Consider the following 24,568-nt stretch of genomic DNA (forward strand, 5'->3'; position numbering starts at 1 on the left):
AGGTTACAAGCTTTAGTCAAATTACTTGTGTGCACAACATGCAACAGCTAAATGGGGTTCTGTTCCTTGGCCCTGGGTGCTGGCTTCGTACAGCTTCAAAAACCTCTCTCTTCACTAACTGCGCATGAGTTGTAGCTAAAATTGTTTGGAGCTGCTTTTTCTTCATCTCGGAGCATTTTTATTAGGGCTGGTCTAATGTCTCCTCATAAAAGGGATAAAATCTGTTTCTTGTAGAACATCATTTAATGCATTTCTGTCTTATATAAGGCATTTCTGCCTACCTTTAATTGTATTTTCAATGATCAACTCTTGAACCCTAGAGGGAAAGCTTTCTGGCAGTGCCTGAACACTGTTCAGTTACTTCTTGATCCTCTGTAGGGAGATGCGCAAGCAACTGCAAAAGTTGTTCTTCTCAACAGGATTCCAGAGCAACTTTTCTGGAGATGTTTTCTTCCAGTGCTCTCTTTTATCCAGTTTGGGGTTGGTATTTTTTGTGGATTTTTTTTTCTTCTTGTTTTCAGCTCTAAGAGAGGACTTTTCTCCCAAATAACAGAAACGAAGTCATGTCCAGTACCTTGCCATTACAGGTAGGTGTCACATAGCCCTTTTGTGAATTTACCAAGCTTCAAACACAGCCAGTCAGCCTGTTCAGCTAAAGGCTTTACATAGTCCTCGGCACCCTGCTCTGAGATCTACACCAAGGCACTCCTGAAAAAGGCACAAATGGATGCAGTAAACCCTGTGCATATAAAGTCTTTTTGCCATCTCCTGCAGGATACTTCAGAGATTATTGTCCCCTCTGAGCTGTTTGATCTTTTTTGGGGTGGTCTTGTGGCTGGAGGTACATGTGTGAAGTTTGTTGACAAGGACCAGAGATACGTAAGCCTTTTAAGATGGGAAGGAGAGCAAGAGAATTCCAGAAACTTTGCCACCAGCTAAAGGTAGTGATAAAGAAACATCCTAAGACAGTCTCTTTTTTTATCATTACAGGTGAGATGGAGAAGCTGTACAGACAAATCACTGAAACCCAAAGAATTAATCAAAAGGTGAAGTTACACAGTATTGTCACTGTTGGATCTAAGAATCAACACTTTTAAAACACATGAACACCCTGCAGCCTCCATCCTGTTTTGTTTATTTACTGTCAGGTTAGTGAGAGAAAGTGGCTGAACACAGGGTCTGATGCGTGGCAGGGCTGGGAGCATTCCCATTTCCGGCACCAGCAAAGTTCAATCAGCTCAGTGGGGATAGCTGCACCATCAGAACAGCTTGCTGCATGTTTTGACAGGTACATTAACTGACAACCTGATAAATGGAGGAGAATGCACAGCTCTTGGATTTAGTCACAATTTCTACACAGCTTTCCAGAGCGAAGGAAGACCTGACAGCTGGCTGTCGTGTGCAAGGTTAAGTGCAGCATTTTAAAGGCAGCTTGCTCCACTAGCCTGAGCCATCTTTACAGTGCAGGCAGATCTCCTTGAAACAGGAGAAATGTTCTGTTAAATTGAAGCAAGCAAGTAACAAGCACCCAAGCCTTGATTACAGGCTATGATCAGGAGAACCACAGAATTGGGGGGGGTGGGGTGCGGAATATTACAAGAGGCTTAGCATTTAATGCTCTAAAGTAGTAAATCCACAGTAAATCCTCCTGAATCTAAATATGCCTAAGACATATTTTAACTTATTTTTTAAAGTTTTCTCAAATGCCGTCTTACGCTCCCAAACAACTAAGCTCCACCACTACATTTGCTTTCTCAGTATTCTGCAAATCAGGTTACATCCAGTGCCTTGAGTGCCTTTTGGCATCCCAAAAGTTCCTCCCAATAACTAGTAAGCAAGCCATTTATTTGTAGTTATCTCCCCTTTTAAACTTAAGTAACCCAAAAGTGTCCAACGGATTAAAGCAGATCTAGGCAGGTTTTTTTGGCAGTTAAAGAAAGTTTGCTCTAAAGTTAAGCACGTTCCTGACACATAATTTTACCACTTAAAAACAGAATGACCTCAGAAAGGTTTTAGTAAGAAAAAAGAAATACAACTCCCCATTTGTGCACGCTGACTCTGAACAAAAAAGGAAAGCAGGTGCTGTGATCTACCTAGATGTAAGTTTTTCTTCTCAGTGTTTTAGATTTAAATTAAGACTTACCCAGTGTGGAAATTGATTTTTTTGCCAGTGCTGCTTTTCATTTTACTACTAGAGTCCACACACACCTTGGGATCACTTCCTGACTTATTTCTTGTAACACTGGTGTGAAAGCTAAATATTATTGTGCTTAGCAAACTCGGTCAAAAGCCTGTCTCGCTTTTTGCAAAACCAAGGTTGTTAATGAAAAACAACCACAGTCCCCATAGGAAAAAAAATAAAAATCCCAGCTTATCACATGAAATGTGAAATGTAAGTTTTATAAACACCCTCAGAGGGGAAGAAAACAAGTAGAGCCATAGCATCACTTACTTCCAGGAGAGAATTCCTACTGCAAATGTGACCGAGCTCCTACAGACTGTGGATGGGAAGAGGAGAGGCACACACAGAAAATACACCCTGACCAGCCATACCTTCGAAGCCAGGGAAATAAATGTCCTGTGCTCCCAGGGAAATAAATGTCTGATTACACTGCATCCCTGAGCAGCAGGCTACCAGGATAGGGAAAAACACCCTTTAAAAACGAAAACAAGCTATATCAGTAAAAGTGCACTTTTGCAGATAACTGCTTCTACAGCTGGGACTTCTGCTGGCACAGCTATGTCAGTCACGGGTCACACTTCGTCACAGAGCTTGCAGACAGAGCTGTGCCAGCAGAAGTTTGCCACATAGACCTGGTGGGAAACTCAACAGCGACTAAAACGAATCTGCAAAGTTTGATGTTTTTCGTGCCACTGCCAAACTAAGTTTTTCTAACAGTCTGATGATGGGTAGTCTCACTCCTTTGCCGCTGACACATTAGGATCTTGGCTTCCAAGGAGAGAGGAAACCTAAACTTAGCCGAGGAACGTGGCAAAACCTATCAGCCATTTACATTGTGCTTTATCCTTCAATTAAATACACAAACTAAATTAGAAAGAGCCCCTGTAGGAAGGAAAGATAACATGGAATAAATTAAGCTGCTGTACTTAAGCACTCAGAGTAGGCCACCCTCGCTTTTAATAGTAAGAAAAGAACAAAACTGAAAGTGTTTAATGGGATTTGTTTAGCAGACAGCAAAGAACTGCAAAATTCCCACCATTCAGTTAAACTGAACAGTCAAACTGCAATGGGACTTTCATCATCTTCAAGCATCTTTGAAGACAGCGGGCAAGGAGATTTAATGCCTGAGTTGATGTTCAAACGTAAGTTCTGTTCAGATGAATCGACACGATACTGTGGGTCACGTGTATGGAGATGCATATCGTTATTCCAGAGCACAGAACCACAAGATGTCAGAAGCATGCACTGCCAATCTGCTCTGGAGCAAAATTACAAAACGAAACTGTAAATAACCTCCCAACACCCTCTGTGGGGGAAAAGAAAGCCACAGGCAAGTGCTGTGGTGCCTCCGAACCCATTTACATTCACTAATGAATCAAGCCGTCCGAAGCAGAGGGCTGTGGAAAGGAGAAAGGCTACGTACAGGAAGTCAGGTCAGGCTGTGGCGCTTGCACACCGTGCAAAGTAAACCTCACACGTAAAGCCTGCCTGCAGCTTTTGTGAGGTATTGCTGGCACGTGGCTGTACCTGAAGAGGGCTGTGTGTCGGAAGAGTGACATTTGGCAGTACAAATTGCGCCACCGCTTCCTATTTTGATAGGGAGAATGCAGAAATAAAATCACTGGCAGTGCTGTGTTTGTAAAGGCCGTGCTCCACCTTCGCCAGAGCCTTCTGGCCCTCCAAATTGGGATACAGCTTCTAGGAATTCCTTGGGTTGTGTCACAGGGAACACTTTGTTGTTAGAAATACTGTACTTTTTTTTTTGTTTAGGGGAAAAAATAAAAAGCACCAGGACAAAAACATCTCAAAGGAGTGGCAGAGCTAAAAATAGACACATTATCATCACTTTCATTATCAGCTATGTCTACACACTCACACACACACACACACAAAGTACGACTGTGAGCAACATCAGGATGAGGTGTTCTCCCCTCCAGGTTAGTTTCAGGTTGCGAGGGAGCATGTTTGAGCTTGGCTGAGCAGCAGAGCGTCACGGAGAGGGGACGGCACAGGCATGAATTTCAGTGCAGCAGCCCCCCTTCCCCGGCTTAAACGAGGCTATCTAGAATTCTTATCAGCAGGCCAGCTCCTGAGAAGTTGTAACTCCCCAAAGCAAATACTTAGCCTATGCAAAGTTTCAAAAATGGCTTGATAAAGGCTGGTGGCTAAATATTTCAGAAAGTCAGAAAAAACTCAGTGTGGCCACGAACCGGCAGAAAGCAACCGAGCCCTCCGCCATATTTACCAAGAGTACTTAAGTTTAGAAAGCAAGCCCCAAACTGTTACAAAAACTCAAGTGTTTAGGCACGTTATTTTATTCGCAGTCACTGCTGCCTGAGGTTGAAGCCCAGCTTTTATTGCAGGTGACATTCCCGCCATGTGCCTTCTACGGGATGGCTGTGGACCACCGGGAAAAAGTGGGGAGACCCTCGCCTCCCCCAAAACACCCTTCCCTCGCCACAAACAACCTCCCCTCCCCCAAAACACCCTCCCCTCGCCACGAACACCCCCACCAACCCCACCGCCGGGTCCCCACGGCGCCGGGCGAAGGTCCCAGGGCGGGATGGCGGCCGGCCCGGCGGGGAGCGGGGCCCAGCTCTCCCCCCACACGGCCCGGCTTTGCCCCGTCGCTGCCGCCCTCAGCCGGGGCTGCGGGGTGAGCCTGGCAGCCCCAGAGCAGCCCGGGGGACGGCTGCCAACGCCGCCGCGGCCCAGCCCCCTGGGACGCCCCCGCCGCCGGGCCCAGCGCCGGGCCCCCCGCGCGCCCCTCACGCCCCGGCCCCCCGCGGGGGTCTTGTCCCCCCCCGGGCCGCCCCTCGCCGGGGACATGCCCGCAGCCCCCGCTCCCTACCCGCACGCACGGCTCGGCGAGGGCGCGGAGCGGCGGCTGCGAGGCGGCCCAGGCCGCGGCGGCCGCCCCGGGTGCTGGCCCCGGTGCTGGCCCCGGTGCTGGCGGGGCCCGACATGGCGGCGCGGGCCCGCTCCCCCCTCAGCACAGGAGGCCCCGCCGGGCCGCGGCGCTCACCTGCATCCGGCGCGGCAGGGCGGCGGGGCCGGCGGCGGCAGGGCGGCGGGGCGGCGGCGGCGGGCAGCAACGACATGCAGGCGGCGGCCCGCCGGGGAGCGCGGCCGGGCCGGGGACGGAGCCGCGGGGCCGGGGCGGCGGCGGCGGCGGCGGCGGCGGCGGCGGCGGGGAGGAGCGGGCCGGGGCTCGGCAGGGCGGAGGAGACGGAGGCGGGGACGGGCGCGGGGAGGCGGGAGGCGGCGGCGGGAGGCGGGCGGGGACGGGGCCGCAGCGCGGGGACCTGGGGCACACGCGGGGCCGCGCCACCGCTCGCCCTCCGCACACGCCGGACCCTGCAACCCCGCGCGGCAGCTGCCAACACCTGCCCCGGCGCGGGGAACGACACCGGCCCCGGGGCGACACCGCCAGGGCCCCGAGCGGCCCGCGGCGAGACGACACGCCGGTTTTACCTCATGATGTTGGCGGCAGCCAGGAGCCCTCTGCGGGGCGGGCGCCGGGGGGGCGGCTGTCAGCGGCAGGGCCCGCCGTGCCCCGTGGGTGCGGGGGGATTTCGGGGTGTCCGCAGCCCCCCCAGTTCGTGGAGGCAGGAGGAGCAGGGGGCCGCGGGGTTGGCAGCGGGAAATGGCAGCCTGCGAGGCCGTGGGGGCAGCCCCCCGTGTTCAGCGTGGGGTTTGAAGGGGCAGGCATCTCTTCAGTGTCCGTCACAGCTTGTTTCTCCGCAGGCAGCAGCTCCTGTTTTTTGCGAGATCTTTTCCAGCGCCTACATTTCAGTTGTGCAGAGCTGTGTGAGGCGGGGATGCTCTTCTGGGCAGCCGAAGCAGGGAAGCGCAGGTAAATGGCACTCCCGTGTTGAAGCCCATCTTCTCCCAAGCACAGCAAAATCCGTGTAGTGGCCGTTCCCGCGTTCAGTCAGGAGGAACCTGGGCCTCCCGTGAGGGAAAGATGGATTGACAGATAAAATAAAAGCAGCAACCAGGGGCAGGGAGGGAGGGAGGTCTTTGCGGGCTGACCTATGGGACAGCCCAGGTGGGAAAATGGTGCTGGGAGGGAAAAAAAGCATCGGAGAGGTGCAGGGAGGTGTCTGAGGGAGCAGCAGGGGGCAGGGGAAGCACAGGCTGGGACAAGAGATCAAGCCCAAGAGCTTTTTATTCGAACTTGCTTTCTACTGCAGCTGCCTGGACTTGTGATGGACCAAAAAAGCTCATTTATGCTCAGAGAACAGGAAGCACCAAAGGAGCCTCTGCAGTAGCTCCTTTGGCTATAGGGGTTTTGATAGGAAGCAGGCTGCGGAGCGAGGGAGTGATCTGGAGTGGGTGCATGTTAACCGTGAGCCTGTGTTCCCTCCCAGGGCCAAAATCCATGACCTACAGCAGCGACCTTGTGTCTAACAAGGCTCAGAAGGAGACTGAGGAGTCATGGCAGAAGACCACAGGTGCATATTAAAGAGTCACATGGTGAGTCTTGTATTACATCCGCTACCTCTATAGGAGACATACATGCCTAACAGCCATGTGAAACGAACCCCTTTCCCCAGACCTGCTCTGCCTATGTGTTCTAAATTTGTACTTTTTCACTCCTGAGACTTTTGAACCAAGGAGGACTTTCCCCCTTATCACCCTCACATCTCCCTATCTCGAGCCTTTCCCAGGACACTGAGTGTATAGTTACATTGGACAAATATATCTCAGTTTTGTTATGACTTGTTTTATATACGTGCATTTGTCTGATTTAAAAATAACAGTTCTAGTTCAAGAGGCTCCCTGCCGTATCAGGGAATGCCAGGTGAGATGTGAACATCCAACAGCCACTTTGCAGCGCCCGTGGTCCCTATGGAGACAAACGCTGCCATTTCTCTGGAAAGTCTGAATCATCTTGCACCGCAAGAAAACAACGAAGTGTCATTGCTAGTCAGGTATTTTACAAATATTTCCACACAAACCAACAGACAGGATGAGCTTGAGCTCAGGAGTTTCGAGCAGGAAGGACTTGACTGGATGTTAAAGAATTTTCTTGGACATGGATTTGTCAGGGAGGGGAATGAAACTGCAGGAGTCAGGACGTTTCTAGTCAAAAGCACATCAGTGTGGAACAAACAGCCCCCCTTTTAATGAGCATGCATGTCGCAAGAGGCAGGATTATAGTTTATGGCATAGATCTGCCTAGCTGGGGAGGTGGTGAAATGAAGTCCTTCTCAACGGGTGCTGCTCCACCAGTAGGTTTGTAGATCGGGCAGATCTCTTCCCAACCCATTTGCAAGGGAATGAGAGTGATGGGGAGCCAGAAAATATTTTTCTTGAGTTACTTGGGACTCACAGCAAAAAACATTAAGCGAGAAACGGCCAACACTAACCCACACAGATGTTTCTTTTGGGCAGAAACATGCCAGTTTTGGAGGGAAGTGGCTCTGGATGCCTGCAGCCCCCCGGAGCCACCACCATGCCGGGTCTCTGACACAGGCCCTGCCCACTGAACACCTTCTTGAGGCGGGGTGTGTGTGTGTCAGTTTTATCCGCAGGGCTGCGGGGACAACCCCGGTTTTGTACCGAGGCCGCCTTTCAGGCCGGTTAAGAACCGAGCTTTTATCGGGCACCAGCCACAAGGCGGGAAGGGGGAGCGGCGCGCTCGCGGAACGGCGGGCGCCGGCAGCGGCGGCGGGCGGACGGCGGTAGCGGGGCACCGGTGCGCTTCCGGCCGCCGGCGGAAGTGCTGCCGGCCCCCCCCCCCCCCCCCCCCCCCGGCACACTTAGGCGCCGCGGGGAACGCTTTTCGCGGTGCACCGCGGCGGCTCTGCAAGATGGCGGCGCCCGTTGGCCGCTGCTTGTGGAGAGGTGAAGGGCCTTCGCTGTCTCTCTCACCGCCGGGACAGCGCGGCTGTTGGCTGCCCGCTCTTTATCTCCAGCCGGTGGCTTTTTCCTTGGTCGCGGGGTGACCCTGAGGAGTGGTGGGCCCTGCCCGGGCGGGGGTGGCGGGGCGCCTGGACGATGGCCCCCGGGGAGGTGAGGGAGGCCGGGCCGCTTGGCTGAGGCGATGTCTGCTTTTCCTTCGCAGTACTGGCCCCGTGTCGTGGGTGGGTCGTCCCCGGGCTCGACCAGCGCCTCGCCGCCGCCCCCGCTTTGGTGAGCGCCGCGCCGCCCGGCCGGCCCTACGCTGCGGCAGCGAAGTGAGTGCGTTTTTTATCCGAAGCGGCTCTCTTGGCCGCCGGGTGGCCTGGTGGTGGTGGCAGGAGGAACGTGTGGTGTTTTCGGGGCCTGCAGTGTTGGTTTTAACATCCCGCTTGGCCTTGGTGGCATCCCGCAAGCTGCTGGCTCCGAGAGAAACAGCCTGGAGAGAGACGATCAAAGCTGCGCTTACAGGGAGTGTTTTCTGTTACTCTTGTGATAATGTAACGGTTATGGGGAAAGGTTTATTTAATATTTTTGATGTCTGCTTTTGGAGGGTTTGGCTGGATTGCAGCTTAAGCAGTACCGTCAGCATGAAAGCTGGTAAGCTTATGGAATTGGTTTCAGACTGTTTCTCCTCTTGATTCAGGTTGCTTTTTATTTTTTTAATTCATTGTTTCTTTAAGTCTAATATTATGGTGTAAGCGGGAGAAGTAAAAATTACCTTTGTGTGCGGAACAGTGAAATGTGCTGTACACCAAACATTCTGAAGTGTTGCAGAGTCTTTCGCCATAGTCAACAGAGGAACAGAGTGTCTAGCTATTCAATTTTTTTTCCCCTTGGTTTGAGAACCTTTGAAAATAGGTAGGGGAATAAGGATTGGGGTTAGTGTTTTAAGTGCATGCAAAATGATATAGGAAAGGGAGGAGAAACCTTTCTTGAAAGGTGGGACTGCCATGACTCATTAAAGAAAAAAAAGCCTTGTAGATGGGGCTCCTCATTACTGGGAAGCTGTGAGAGACTCACTCAGTTTGGAGGTGGCTCGGGCACAGTGCCTGTTGCCAGACTTGTAAAAGTCAGTGTGTTATCTTAAACTGGTTTCCCTTTGATGTGGTAGGAGGCTGTAAGCTTGGTTCTGTGCCGCACCAATGCAGCTAGGTTGTTTGAGGAGCTTAATTGCCTTCAGAGCTTTTGATTTTTGAATGTTTGATTTCTTTCTTGGTCATCTGAGACAAGTAACTGAGGTGAATTTAGGGTTGCTGTTCATCTTTGAGTGGAACTTTTCCTGTTAAATGAATGACACATGACAGTATCTACTTTTTCTCTTGGAACACGTGCCAAACTCTACAGTTGATCTAACAATATTTTTTTGTTTATCTTAGAACTGCAAAAAGAGATTCAAAAAAGACCAAGCAAGAAGAAAGAAAGAAGAAACAAGTAACTAACAGGCGGCCGCTGATGAGCAAGCCCGTGGATGATGTATACTTGACGTGGTATTATAAGCGACCATCCTATGATGTAGAAAAGGCTGTGGGTATGCTAAAAAAATTTCAGGAACTGGACTTCACTTACCCCAAGCAGCATGTCTATATTAATGTATTCCTAGATATGGCACTACAGAAGAAGGTAGGTTGAAAGTGTACAAGTTTTGATGCTTTTTTTTCTTTTTATTGTGGGAAGGCAGTGTTTTCAGTGTAGAGCAGATGCTGCTGTTGGCCTTCTCAGCTGCCTCTTGCAGCTTCTCTGGTGTCAGAATAATGCGTGGTTTTGCAGGTGGCTTTGTACCTTTTTATGTGTATAATGATTAAACATCTCTCATACCCCTAAGGTGAAGAGAGCACCATAGCAGATTTTCAAAACAGTCACAAATTATGTGACTCAAATTCATGTCTGCATAGAACTGATCAAACTAAGCTTTGCATCTGTTTAGGGTTTCCGCTTAAAGATGTGTTACCAAAATAATGTGTTCTGTGATGACTCTTATAGAGAGAAGTGTAAATGCAAGCTTCTTCTCGCCTCTGTCCACGTGGTCTTGATTTGTTTTTTTTTTAAATTATATTCCTTGAAAGTATGCTTGTTTGCCTGACCTTTGTGATTTGAAGATGTCTAGCCAAGTTTATTCTTTCCCTAAAATGCCTCTGCTTCCCCCATAAGTAGAAAAGAGGCCACTTAAGAGCAGGTTTCATTGCGTTGTAACTAAATATCCTCTTGCTATACCGGGGTCCTTTAAAGCTAGAAAGAAAGTTCATGCTTAAAAAAATACAGACCTCTTGCTCCTGGTTTGGAGGTTATGTTGCATTCTTAAGGCTTGGTGAGAGAGACATTCCTTGCCTGATGGTTTGCGTTGGCCATTGTATCAGAAACACCATTTAGATAAGCTGGAACTGCAACACCTTGATGTTTGTTGTTGGCTGCACCTCGGCCTGGTAGCAATCCTACACTGGAGTTGCTGATCCCAGCCCCTTTCTCTTGGGCAGACTGCAGCAGAATTAATTCATATCTCAAGTTAAGGTTTGAGTATATACTGGACATTAAAAAAGTAGTCAAAACTTAGAAACCATGCTTGTTAATGACCTCTGTGCAAGGAAATTGTGGGTAAGATTGCTATTTAGGGGACCTACTCCATGCAGTTGTGTAACTTCCCCTTAAGTCATGAATTCTTTTTATTTGTTCTAATATTTGTCTTTCTTTGCTCACTAGAAAAAAGTGGAACCGTTTTCAAGCATTGTTGTTCTTCCACATCGCTTTACAGATGAAACAAATAAGGTCTTGGTTTTCACAGAGGTGGGTAAGCCCGAATTACTTATTTTATGTATCTAGCATGCTTTTACAGTGCAGCTAGTTCCCATGCAGTTATGTGGTGGATTGACCTTAGCTGGATGCCAGGTGCCCACCAGGCTGCTCTATCACTCCTCAGCGGAATGAGGAGGGGAGAAAATAAGGTGAAAGAAACCTCATAGGTCAAGGTAAAGGCAGTTTAATGAAGCAGTAGCAAAGGTCACACGTGCGGAAGCAAAGGACAACAAAAGATGTTATTCTTTATTTCCCGTCAGCAGGCGATGTTAGGCCACTTCCCAGGAAGCAGGTCTTCAGTGTGTTTAGCAGCTGCTCTGGAAGACAAATGTCATAAATAATGAATGGCCCCGCTTCCTTCTCCTTTCACCTAGCTTTTATATCTGAGCAGATGTCATATGGTACAGAATATCCCTTGGGTCAGTCAGTTTAGGTCAGCTGTCCTGGCTGTGTCCCCTCCCAGGATCCTGCCCACCCCTAGCCTGCTGCAGGGGGAGGTTGGGGAGACAGCCTTGGTGCTGTGCGAGCGCTTTTCAGCAGTAGCCAAAACACTGGGGTGTTATCACTGCCTTTCTAGCTACCATCACAAAGCACAGCACCGTAAGGCCTGCTGTGGAGCTAAGCCAGACCCAGTACAAAGTACTGAAAATCTTCTATTGAGAAGACTCTGCAGATGCTTTGTAGAACTCCTAAGTCTGTCTAGGATTCGCCTTCAGCAGCGTCTTAATGTATTAATAAACATCTTATTGGATTTCCTTCATCCTGATAGGTTTAAGTATATGTAGGTTATTCTAGCTACACACCGAAGGAGTGAACGTCTGCATAGAAGTGACTAAGGAAGAGATGATTAAAGGTCATTTACAGAGTAAAACCTTTGTCACCTTTTTGTAATACACTCAGATGGTTTAGTGCAGCAGCCATGTCCAAGCCTGCTGTCTTAAGCCTTGGTCTGCAGTGCAGATCAAAAGCAGGTGTTGCTCACAGTAACTTGTGCTGTAACAGGATACCCTTGGGGGAGGAGGGGAAGGAAACTTCTCCTCAAAAACCCCTAAACAACTTAACAGCCCACTGCCTCAGGCCCTTTGTCTGCTCTCCTAGGAGTTCACTAATGAAAAACGGTGTGGAGAGCAGTTGTAGCATCTGTATGAGACTAGTTTCAGCTTCTGCTGCTGTCCTTTGTCAGTTAATTGTTCTAACAGAGTAGATAGGCATATATCTGTATGAAATCCTAGAGAACTGTCACAGATTGAGCTGCCTACTCTTTAGGCTTAATTTTTGTAAGAATCTCTACCTGACCTACAAGGTGAGAATCCTCCTATAGAATGGAGGGCTGAGAGAAGACCCAAGCATGCCAGGTTCTTCGGTGCTGTATCTTACAACCTTCTCTGCGCACTCAAATTCATGTGGAATAGGAGATCCTGTGCCTTGTGAAGTTGTGTAGGTGGAAGAAGGCTGAGTGACTGAAACACTTGGTAGTGCTTTTGGGTGGAAGTGTGAAGCTATTAAGTTTATTCTCGTGAGGAGAAGTTGATTCTTGCTTTAAGTCACAAATATCTGCTTGTATCAAAAGCTTGAGCTGAAGTTTTTACAGAACTGATGCCTTTTACTTTTCTATATTTCAGGCTACTAAAAGCAAAACCTCACAGAGGACAGAAGTTTAGTAGCACTTTTCAAAAGTTGAACAGCCTTTTTCATAGTGGTTTTCTGTAGCCTGTTCTCTGCTTTTCTTTAAGCTTGGAGTGAGATCTTGGCTCCCTCCAGTGGATGGTTCATTGTAGTTGCCGGGGGTCGAGGTGGGAGATTTGGGGTTTTTGATCAAGCTCCTCAGCAAATGAGATGGGCTTTTCTCCTTCTCCCGTAGAAGCTGACTAAGAGACTTGACTGTTGCTTCTCCTTGGGACCTGAAGTGGAGTTGCTGTTCCTATATTAAATCACCAGCATTAGATATTTTTTGTCTTTGATTGCCTTACAGCGTTCTTTCCTTCTCAGCCTGTAAATATCCTGGTTTTATACCTAGTTGTCAAAGATAAGTCTCTTATCCAGTACTGTAGATACAAATTAATGGGTAGTACAGACATTACTCTAATTTTTTTCTCTCTTCGCAGGATGAGCAAGAAGCTGAAATAGCTCGAGCAAATGGAGCTGCTGTTGTGGGAGGAGTTGAATTAGTCAAATGGGTATTTGTTTTTTTTTTAAGAATTATATAAATCCTCTAACTTAAACAGTGACTGGGGGCAGGGAGAGCAAGAAACCTAATGTCTAGTAAACTCTAGCTTCTAGTTAGTAGCCAATATGAAGAGTGAGAGATGGGCTTCTGTGCTCAGACATGCTTGTAGGTCAACTTCTATACTGACGTAATTTATTGTATTCCTTAAATATATTAATTGCATTTATTGTAGATTTTGGAAGATGAAATCCAAGTGGACTTCTATGTAGCTGTTCCTGCAATAATGCCTAAGTTAATACCGTTAAGAAACAAACTAAAGCGAAAATACCCAAGCACAAGAAGAAGTAAGAAGCAATTTTCTCTTTATAAATCTCAAGTACTGAACAACATTTAACTCTAGAGGTGACACTGAAAATTTTTTGACAAGGATGTATAATTACATTGAGTATTAGACTGTATGTGACTGAACCACATGTTTTGTCTTGGATAATAATAGTTTTTTTCTCCTCCAATGGGCAAATGTGGAATTAGATTCAAGGTAAGTTTGCCTGCTAGTTGCCCCTATGATTTTTAGTCCTGATGAACCATAATAGTATTGTGCAGTTATCCAGGAAGAGAGAAACAACTTGAAAAAAAACATATTCGCTGAGATAGTTATATTGTCAAACCGATGTGCAATTGTGTGCCCCTTCTGCCTGTACATTGCTACTCAACAAGAGAGTTGTTTGTGCTTTTCCTTAGTACAGCCTGTTCCTTCATCTGTGTGATCTCTCCTTTTTCATAATGCTCAAGACATTTCTTCTTCAGGTCAAGTTTTCATAGCAACTGGTATCAGTCTCTCAATACTTTTGTCCTCCCTTGCTGATTTACTTTTAGCTATGTGTCAGGGGCCTATTTCAGATAAGAAAAAAAAAAAAAGCTGTTTTTCAAACATAGAGCCTGTGCACGCTGTGTGAAGCACTGAGTCTTGAACTGTATTTTGCTTCTCTGCTGTCTTAATGTTTTACAAGCTGCAGGCAGTGTTTTTAAATTTCTGAACATTGGAGACAAACCTATTAACTTGTCCAAAACATTGCAGCAGAGAATACTCCACATACACTTTTTTTTTAACTAACAAAAGCTGTTATGCCACAAAGAACTGACCTGGTTTGTAGCTTATCCAGGGCTGACTTCTCTTGGAGCCATCAAAGGATGTGTGGAACAAGTAATGTGTGTATTTGAAGCCATTGAGTCATGGTATAAATATGTCAAACGAGCCCTTGCAGCTGAGGTGGGAAACAGCTGTTCTGACTTGGAATGGCTGGATTGGGCCAATGTATTCCAGGTAGTGCGTAACCTTGCTACTATGTAGTGGTAGGCTTTGTTTTCACGGAGGACTTCGGGCTTGTTATAAACCTAACTCTGCAGGTTTTAGTCTTTCAAGCTGCTTTAATTGCATTAGGTAATAAAGCTTTGGTTTTTATGTACATGAACAGGTTATTTATGTGAAGTGAAGCCTTTGTTACATTATCTACTGTATTAACTATTCATGTCTGCTGATTAATGAAGGAGGAGAGAAGATAGAAATGATTTACGCTGTATGTGTGAGGACACCACTGTCTTTTCCATGAAACTGCTTTTTTAATTGGAGTTTAACTGCCTTAATTGAAAGATTGAATTATCTCTTACTAATGTCATGCTTAGGCACACTAATAAGCATTACTCAAGACAACTTTTTTGCCTTTTTTTAAAAAAAATTAGATTCCATGGGCCATGATATTCCCAAAATGCTGCAGTTCTTCAGAGAAGGTCTTGAGTACATGGTACAAGATGAGCGTGTAATCAAGACAAGAATAGCAAGAGTAAGTTTATGTAGAGTTCTTAAGTTTTCTCTACTAAGCAGAACTGAAGTTAGTATTAAAAGAGGGGGGGGAAAACATGTTTTTAATCTGTTTGTTCTGAGATTCTTAATATATTTTTAAACTGGTCTGTGAAGTAAATGGAACTCTTAAATCTTTGTGTGACATCTTCACGTGATGCGAGTCCTGTATGTTGTTAAATGCGTGGCTGTAGAAGATGGCTCTGCTAAAGCTGAGAGCAAGGCATACCTGATGCGGAGGAGTTACGGATACCAAGAATGGGATCTGTATTTGCCACTATATTGACAAGGAATTGTAATAATGAACAAAATAGGATGAAAAAGGTACTATTCCTAGTTATCTCCTTTTGAGTTGACATTTTAACATAGGCTTCCCTTTCCTTCTGCCTTCCTCAGCACTCTTCTGTGAGTAAAATAAAGTTTATTTCATTTTTTTTTAAGTAAATGAACTATGGGTTGTAAGTTCAAGCTCTTATCTTATACTCTTATATATGAGTATTTTTTTATCTCTTATCTTTTTTTTTTTTTTTTTAGGCCCTTGCTATGTTTTTCTTAATATTTATGTCATTTTCCCTGGTCCAAACTGTGTGGTTTTGTTTTCATTCTGTTTTGTCTTTGTAATCCTGCCTGATTTTTAGTTTTCCTTTAACTGATACTGGCGCAGAAAGGAAACGTACAGGCTACATAACCTCTGAAGCTTTGTCTGGCAGTATTAAGAGATAAGCAAGCTTATTAATTCTGGCTAGCTGTTTGGAGTTGTGCGTGTGAATTTCAAGGGCTTGCTCATCAGTATGATAATCAAAACTGAGGTTCTTGGGACTATTCTGGTAAAATGTGTTATATATTGTACTTTGATGCAGGCAGGAAGTATCTTCAGCTGGTTGTGAGTTTAATCGACTGTGTGAAATGCCTCAAATCCATAGATCAGCCTTTGTTTCAAGTATTGTGACTGTATTCTTTAATTTTTGCTTTGGATTGCCTAAAGCTTAGCCATTTTATACTGTGTATCAGCCTAAAAAATGCCTGCAAATTAAACTTACTGTAAAGTCTTTTTCTGTGTAGTAAAAAAAAATAGGGTTTTTAATAAAGGTGAATGAAGAACTCTGTCTTGACAGTATTTAGTGCAATTGCAGTTGGTTCTGGTTAGTGTCCTGCAGCTGTAGCTAGAATATTTGAAGTTAAAACCACATCCTGTTACTGATGAAAGATGTTGGTGTTACAGATTACCTTAGGTTCCGTGTCTGGGCAGCTCAGCCCTGCAGTTTTGTAGCACTTGAGAAGATATGCAGCCAGAGATGAGATGTGCAGCCAGAGGTGTCACTCTGTACAAGTAAACAGTAGGTTCTCTTGAAGGAACTCTTAATCTTGGGTCAGAAGCAGTATGATGAGAGTTTACTTGGAGACAGAGTTGAGATGTGCTAAATGAACATCAGCTGCATGGCAGAGGTGACTTAACTGCACGCACTGTGTGACATGCTCTGTCACACTGTGGTGTCTCGAATTGTGGGCAGAGGGATTACTCAGTGGTTATGGCTTGTGTAAAATGTCTCCACCCTCTCTAGTTACTATACTTTACCTGACCTAGTTTTCCTATTGTTCGCGCAGTGGCGCTGGAAGGAAATCAACTGCAGGCAAGGCTCTGGGAGGCTGTGAGAGCCTTGAGTGGTTATGCATATCTCCTCACCGCTCAATAAAGAGCTTTTTAAATCTTGTCAGTGTGAAAATAATAATTCATGAATTACACAGAAGCGTGAAGATCTGTTGCTGTATTCCAGACAGTAGTGTAGATGTTTCTGGGAGTCCGCCAAGCTGGCGTTTCTCAAAGAGATGTTTTCCCTTTAGTGTTGCTGTCTCATGTTGCCTGTTAGCTCAGTTATGGCCAGTGGCCTGATGTAGTGCTGCAGTCCCTTGTATGTCAGCACCCTCAGTGGAGTTTCCTTAGTAGTAATTGAGATGTCTTTGAAAAGCCCAGAAGTTGGCAGCAGTTAAGTTTTAATTAGTAGATCTGAAGTTGTGAAACTTGGAATGTAAAATGTTCTTTTAAGATATGGAGCTTAAAGCAGAATGGAGACAAATGAGGATGCTCGGGATATCTCCTTCAGAGTTAAGCTATCTGCAGAGGCCAGATTAATTTTTTTTGAGGGTTTTGATGTAAGTCATCAGTCCAGACAGGGTGCTGTTGATCATCACAAAATTTTTTCTCCCACGTTGGAGTTTTCTTTAGAAAGATCAGAGTTCAAAAGTGACACCAGGAACAAATTTCTGGTGTATTTTCCTGTCGGTGCAGAGAGCTGCCTGTGAAATGGTTCTTCTGTGGAAAGCAGCAAGATGGTTTCAGGACCTGTATGGTTTGTTCGGAAGGATGCATTTTCTGGGAAGGGGCATGTTTACGGGAGCACTGTTTTATTCACAGGGTTAGAAGTATGGAGAGATGTGTACTGAACTGGAGAGCTCTTGAACTAGGTACACGGAACATAGAGGTGAATAGAAGTGAGATTTAAGGCAGGAAACAGAAATGCCAGTTTGCAGTAGGGGTAGCGTCCACTTCCCTTGGCTGTTAATGGGATTGAAGGCCTGAAGTGTCAGTGTCCCTTGGAAAAAGAAAAAAAGACTAATGGATCCTTAGCTCTGAATTTGTTAAAGCAGGGGAGGGGAGAAATCCCACAGTTGAGGAAGAGCTGCTAACACTTTCAATTTCAAATGCTTGAGGGATGAAATATGTTTATTGGGGCGTGAAGGGATTAATGCAAAAAGCATAGATTGTAGCAGTTGTCTTCTACCTGTTTGAGTTGTTCTGTAGTTGAGATCACATGGAAAGGCTTGCCTGTCTGCAGTGCTGTTTCTAAATTATTCCAGCTAGTAACAAGTCCAGGATGAGATATTCATCCTTAAATTATGTACCTCGGAACTGAAGATGTTGCATAGGTTCTGAAGGGATAATATCTTCCTAGTGGTATCATACTGGCAAAAGGCTTGAGTCTGGAATAAAAAAGAACCAAGGACATGGAAAAGCTGTAGCGAGTTAAACTAGGAATAGGGAAGAACGCTTTACAACAGCCACAGTAAGGATATTTCCATGCCTACGTTTTTTTTTTCTTTCCGGCAAACTGCATGGAGCTGCTACCTCAGAAATGCATCTGCCTTGAGTGCTAGGATGAGAAAATGCTGTCTGCATGGTCTGTGTTGTTACAGGCTCCTACACAGAGCTCTGATTCCCTTATTCTGACTTTCTGAGGAAGGTTCGTAACTGAGCAGAAACCTATAAAAGCATTAATCAGTGTTCTTCTCTTGCTGATACTGTCAGTCCTCCAGATGTCTTTGTGAACGGTGCAGGAATGTTTTTCTGCTGTGTTTGTCAACACTTAACCTCTTGGTTCAGGGGCTTTCTTTTTGTTCCTGAAGGCAGAGAGGCACGTTTTTGCCTCTGCTGTGTAATGTAGGGTGCCTCATGTTCCAGAATAACGGCCAGGTGGGGTTGTTGCATTATGCTGCTGCAAAGTAAAATAAAACTTGTTAGGAGTAGCTCTAAACCTGACTTTTAAAATAGGTGTAGTTAACATTTTGTGTAGAGGCATTTGACAACAAGTTCTCGGAGTTCAGTAGAGTCAAGTGTTTTGTGTTCAAACTAAGAGAAAATTTGGTTATATTATAATGATGTGGAGGTTGCATGTTGTTATGAGACGCTGGTCAGATTACCATTGGTAATTGCTTGGCAGTTCATTGTGCTCCAGAAGTCTCACCTTCATGAAAAAGTAAAATAGGTGAAAAAGGGAAACCTCTTAATAGACAGCATGAGGAGACAAAAGATACCTGGTTGGAAAATGGAGCTATAAACTCACGTCTAATTTCATTAACTCATTTCTTTTCTTGCGTTTGACTGGAATATATTAATTTGTATTTCTTGTGGATAGTTGGAATTCTAGATCTTTTTGTTGAGCAAGCCAAACCTGCAGTTTTGGATCTCTGTGGGGTTTTTATTCTTTTTGGTTTGTCTCTCAACAGCTGTAGTAGGGGACTTGGAGTAGATTTCTGCCTGCCTCCACTCTCCCCCTGCCAATGCCACAACTATAAACCCAGTTAAGGTGCTTTGAGAACTGATTCAGCTTTCTGACTGAGTGGTCACCAGGCAGTCCAGGTCTATTAAATTACATGAGATAAAACCATAAAAATTCCAGTTCCGTTTTTGGAATCAGTAGTTATTAATGACTGCCTTGTCCTATAGCTCTCCAGAAAAGCTGGTGCCTGAGTTCTGAGTGAAGATGCTAAAACTCTTAATTACCTGATGATTGCAGCCTTTGTTATGGGAGTTTTAAGTCCTCATGACTTGATATGGGAAGCCCTCAGCTGAAGTAAAGGCTGGAAGAAACATGTCTGGATCAGTGTTAATACAAAGTGGACTATAAATTAGTTTGTAGTTTATTTATAGTCTGCTTATAGTCAGCTCCCTCTGCGGATGTGCTTATTCTTCAGGAAGGCTTAGGACTTTTAAGATGTTTAGTTCTCACTGCAATCGATCTGAACAGAGTAGCTTGCACAGCCTTAAAGATCTGGTTCAGAGTACTTTTTTGTCAGTTTTGGCAAAGGTTTGAATTAAACTAAATAAGTGCTGATACACATGACTGTGTATACACGAGGATTTACTGTGCAATATTTATTTGGAAGTTGGAATATTTATTTGGATGCGGAAGATATTTTGAAATACTTGGAACCCTCTGAGTGTTACCTGCCTTCGTTATGGAGCTGTCAGCATCGATAGTAAATTACAGCATGTGATCTTTTGGGATATGTCATGTTGTCTGACTGAATGCAAGTCACTTGTGTCCTATTTTCCTATCTTAACAAATAAAAGTGTATTAACTAATGTCTTGATATTTTGAAATTAGTCTTGTCTCAGTATGTGTTGTATTTCTAAATCCTTGTAAGAAGTTGTAACTTGTTTGGAGCAGCTTGCCGGTTTGGTCTCTTATGAATGCTTCTGGACTTTGTGATGGATGGTGAATGCCAAGTAGCTCACTGAAATTGTACAACTGAAGATTCACTTAAGACCTGGATGTAGTGTAAGGTTTGGAAGTGAATGCAATTCAAACCTTCATTTGAAGTAGAGTTTCTAATTAGTTATTACCAATAACTAATGAATGAAACAATGAATTGTTTTGCTTAAATTGTTTTGAGTATTCCTTTATTTTTAATTCTGTACAGCATGGTGAGTCTGTCAGCAAAGTGAAATTCTCAGCATTAACAAACAGATTTTTACATCAGTTAATTTATGAATGATTAAGCATTTGGCAATCAGTGTAATAATGATAAAGACAAATATGTCCTGGCTGGTGTAGCAGAGGATTTGGATTGTGAGTTTGCTGGAAGAGTGTAAAGAGATATTAATGGACCAGGTCTGGAATGAGAGTAGTCAATTATAACAGTATTTCTATTGAGATGTAATGTGTTCACAGATAAGTGAGATATTGATAAAATCTGCTCATGCTATATTGAGAGGTGGCAGAAAGGAACAGGGGACCCCAGTGATACTTGTGTACTGAAATGGAGTTAATTCTATAAGAAAAATGCTATTTTTAATTCTATAGCTGAAACTTCTAGATAAAGAACTTGATCTTTTTATTCTAAATAAAGATACGCGGATGATATGAGTGAGACCAGACAGCAGATTAAATAAAGCATAGCAGGGCATTATAGCAGAAGAACATCAAGTCTGAGAAAAGCATGTGGAGCTCTCGGGGAGCTGATATAGGTCAGTGCTGGTGTGGATCCAAGGGTGTTCAGGTTGGCCTGTCTCTTGATCGTAAGTTGCACATTCTTGAAGAGAGACCAGATGAGGTGAATAGTGGTCACGGTTGAAGGTGATTGGTGTATGAGGGAAGATTGTGGAGGTATTAATTTTTTTGACAACAGTATTGGCTTTCTTCCAAGTATCTGTGACTGATGCAGTGAGGACTGCTGTGTCTGAAGTGAGGTGTGCTTAAGTTCTCCATTAGTTGAAGACATTGGGCTGAACAAGGAGCCATCCATCGGTCCTTGGGTTTTTTTGGAAGGTCAAAAATGCCATGGACAGGAACCAGAGCATGTAGAAAGGGTAGATACAGACTGGTATATGTTTAGAGCTCACTGCTTCCATGTACTTTATGTAAAAGTAGAAATTCCATGTAATATGTTAAAATGGGAAAGAAAAGGTAAAGAAACTCTGGTTTTTAAAGTATTTATTTGGTTCTATTAAGCATTTTTAAGATCTTCAATTTTAGATGCTTGTGTTTGAGTTGATCTGTTTTGTGGTCTTTCAGAGCTACTTCTTGAATGTTCTTTACTCAGACTATTTTAATCGTTTTTACAAAAACACTTGTACGTATATTGGTTTTTAAGCCTTTTTTACCTCTTTAAGGCTATCTGTTGTTATAAAGCTGTGGGAATTTCATGTCGTGAGAAGAAATATGGAGAATAATGATGAGCATATAACCACGTACAAAAAACTCTGAGTCATTTAAATTAAGGATATTAATGGGATTTGTAACTGAACAGGGAACATGGAAAAACAAAATTATCCAAATGTAGAGTAAATGTGTACCTAGTGCTTTCAGACTTCCTGAACTAGGCTTTAAGTGTCACCATGGCTGACTCTGTGTTATCCTTTTCCAGCTGGATATGCCTACTGAGCAGATCATTGCCAATCTAAAAGCAGTTATCCATGATATCTGCACATTCAAGCCATTGACTGATGGTAAGTAGCTGTTCTAATGTGGTAGTCCAAGTTACAGCAACAAAATTGAGATGAGTGTGTGTTACTGGGTCATTATTAAATGACCGTGCTGCTTTGTCTGCCTTGGGACAGAGGAAGGGAGCTGCAGGCAACGCAGTAAATCAAGACCTAAGAACTTGACGGCCTGTAAGGGCGTGAATAGCATCTGCTGTTATTGATGGTAACTCTGCGGTGCTATGAAATGTCTGTGTGAGGAGGGGAGTGGGATGTTGTACAGAACTTAAGTTTGCAGGCTTGATGCTTGAGGATTTCCTTGTATGGCTTTAATCTGTTTGAGACCTGGAGGCCTTCAGCATCTGCGTGCATTGGTTTTACCCCACTGGTGTGACCCTGTTTTGGCTCAATGCAAAGAACCTGAACCCAGAATCCACCTGCAGTTGCCTTAGCAAAAACCTGTGCTTCAGTTAACATCTAGTCTGGTTAGCTACTGTTTGAAGATATACCACCTTTTTTTTTTTCCTATTACGAAGGCATTTATTTAAAATGCTGTGCCAAGAGAAAAGCTGTTATTTTTTTTTAATTCCTTAGCAAAAGGATCAGGTTACAAAGGAGTAAAGGTGTGAGTTCTGCATATTGTTCCTGTGGGTTCTGCTTGTTGAGCAAAGAATGCAAACAACTAACAGGCTCTCTGCTCTTTGCCGTAATGAGGCAAACTTTAAACAAATGTCATCTGCTTAGCTGGAGTGTAGGTGGTGATTAATGAACATAATTTTATGGAAGAATAGCCTTGTTTAAGCTAAGAAAACAACTTTTTATATTTATGTTGGCTTAATGTCTGCAAAAAGAATTGTCTTGTATCTCTCCCCCTGATGCTGTTAACAGTGAACTCCTGTACAGAGAGCAGACCATGAAAAGCCAAGTACATGTGCTCTTGGAAACATTTCAGCCCAAAGAAAAGATATAAGGAGTTGGTTGACATGAAATACAAGTAAATAGAAGTAGAAAGTGGTGGTATTTATTTGTCCTTAATGAGTTTATATGTAAACTGTGCCAACTTAGTTAAGTAAAGGTAAGCTTTTCCACTCTTAGTAGCATTTCTACTGATTTCGTGGTATCAAGCTTGATTCTTTTGGTGGTTCTCTTAGTGTCTTGATTAACAATACTTGCTGTTTATAGGAAGCAGACTTGATAATTAACACATTTTTACAACAATGGAGTCCAGATATGCTTGCTAACTATCAGATTACTTAGACCAACTAGTTATGGATACGTGTTCCTTAGTTCCTTTCAGACTTCCCATGTGTAATAGTATGTCTTCATGCAGCTATGTAGTTAACACTAAAATGGCATCCCTCTGTGAGTCACTTGATCTAATGCAAGATTAAAAATACCATCAGGCACATGTTCTTTGAGTGTAATGTAGATTTACTCTTCTGTAAAGAAATCTGACAATTTCTGTAGTTCTTCTTGTCAAAAGATTCCCTTAGCATTTCATGGTAGGATCCTAAATTAGGAATGGTTTCTTTTATGCCCGTAGTCAGGTAGGAACATTTGGGTGATCCACAAACTTTCCCCCTATCTTGCCAGTCAGGACCACTTCCTGAAGTGAGGTCCACCTGTATTTGATTATTTTTTTTTTTGGGAGGAGTGTGTGTGTGAAGCTTTTCTTGTATGTTCTAGGGCTCAGGGGCACCAGTGATGTCAGCTGCTGCTGAGGTACTGAAGGAATAAGGTAGCCGTCAAATTAGTACCTGTTACGGCACCACGGTGTGAATTGCCTTTTGAACCCAATCTGCCAGGGAGGATGTTAAACTCTCTGTGCTGGGGGAATGTGTCTACATGTATAGTTCTGATTCTGGTTATGTGGTTGACACAGTACAGATTAGTACTAAGATAAATCAGCCTGGAGACTTGAAAAGTGGTGGAGTGACTGAATTGGTGGTGTTCTTTGTTCTAGGTCCTTTTGTGCAGAAATTGGTTATTAGATCTTCAACAAGTGAAGGTTTGCTGTTGAACCTTGATGGACTTCTACCTGAGGTGGAGAAAGTAGAAGAAGAAAAAGAAGAAAATGAAGAAGATGACAAAGAGACGCATGTCCAGGAATCTCTTAGCACCTGATCTCTTTCCTTGTAGATCTGATGCAGCTTGGAAAGCAAATGTTGTAATTCAAATTATACTTTATGAAAGAAAAAAAATCATAACTTGTGAATGTCGCTTGTAAATTCTGCATAACAAGAAACATTGTCACAAACAGGAGTCCGTTGTCAAAACTGAAGCTGTTTTAAATTCCTTTTGCTGGTAGCTGAAAGCTCCCTAATTTGTGTGGCGCTTTTCTTTGCACATAATGGTTCTTACTTTATTAAAAGTATTTCTGTAACTTCTGAAGTATTGCTGTCCAATTTCCACAGCTGCAGCCAAAAGGCCAGCACGTTACATTCGTAATGTTGAGCTTTTTACTCTGAAATTGCAGAATGTTCAATGCTTTTGTTGTCTTGACTTGGTCCCCCACAGAGCCATTAATGCAGTTACTTGTGGAAAGCTGCTGTATAACTTGCCAGTGAAGGAAACTAGTTTTTATTTACCATTCCATTTTTCTGCGCAGTCAGACACGGTGTTCCTTTTGAGTTGGTGGGAGTAACATCGGTGTAATGCTTGTGATACTCCCTTTGTTTTCATTTAATCTGCATATGTAGATACTGGAGGGGTAGACAGAGGATTACTGCTGTGCTACTTTGAGCCTCTGAATGCAGGTTAGTCTTTGTGACAGATTAAGAGGTGAGTTTTTTTGAAGGATAAATTGGATGTATTCTGTGGAAGGAGTGATCATGCACTTTATCTTTCGAATAACACTTTCATCTGTGCATAACTGATATGATGCCCCTCAGAATCCAGTCAGTGGTTTGCACTATCCTGGAAAAAATTATTCTCGAAATGTTTTGGGATGAAACCTGAGTGAAT

The 24,568-nt window shown here is 44.3% G+C and overlaps 2 protein-coding genes across 4 annotated transcripts in view; one reads left to right on the forward strand and one right to left on the reverse strand.

Annotated features, from left to right (window-relative positions):
* Positions 1 to 5,287, reverse strand: part of CNOT6L (CCR4-NOT transcription complex subunit 6 like) — a 36,926-nt gene extending 31,639 nt beyond the window's left edge. Inside the window, exon 1 of one of the 3 annotated variants that reach the window (XM_037392800.1) lies at positions 5,208 to 5,287. The gene's annotated coding sequence lies outside the window, so the exon portion shown is untranslated. The other 2 variants (XM_037392810.1, XM_037392826.1) reach the window with 2 other exon arrangements.
* Positions 5,288 to 7,910: 2,623 nt separating this feature from the next.
* On the forward strand, positions 7,911 to 23,991 carry MRPL1 (mitochondrial ribosomal protein L1). The gene is made up of 9 exons (XM_037392836.1): positions 7,911 to 8,035; positions 8,256 to 8,367; positions 9,469 to 9,712; positions 10,787 to 10,870; positions 12,985 to 13,056; positions 13,279 to 13,390; positions 14,787 to 14,887; positions 21,550 to 21,631; positions 23,568 to 23,991. Exons 1-9 carry the CDS (start codon positions 8,002 to 8,004, stop codon positions 23,726 to 23,728), a joined length of 1,002 nt encoding a protein of 333 aa, XP_037248733.1. The 5' UTR covers positions 7,911 to 8,001; the 3' UTR covers positions 23,729 to 23,991.
* Positions 23,992 to 24,568: the final 577 nt, after the last annotated feature.

The sequence above is a fragment of the Falco rusticolus genome, chromosome 1 (assembly GCF_015220075.1).
Source record: "Falco rusticolus isolate bFalRus1 chromosome 1, bFalRus1.pri, whole genome shotgun sequence".
Classification (NCBI taxonomy): Eukaryota; Metazoa; Chordata; class Aves; order Falconiformes; family Falconidae; genus Falco; species Falco rusticolus.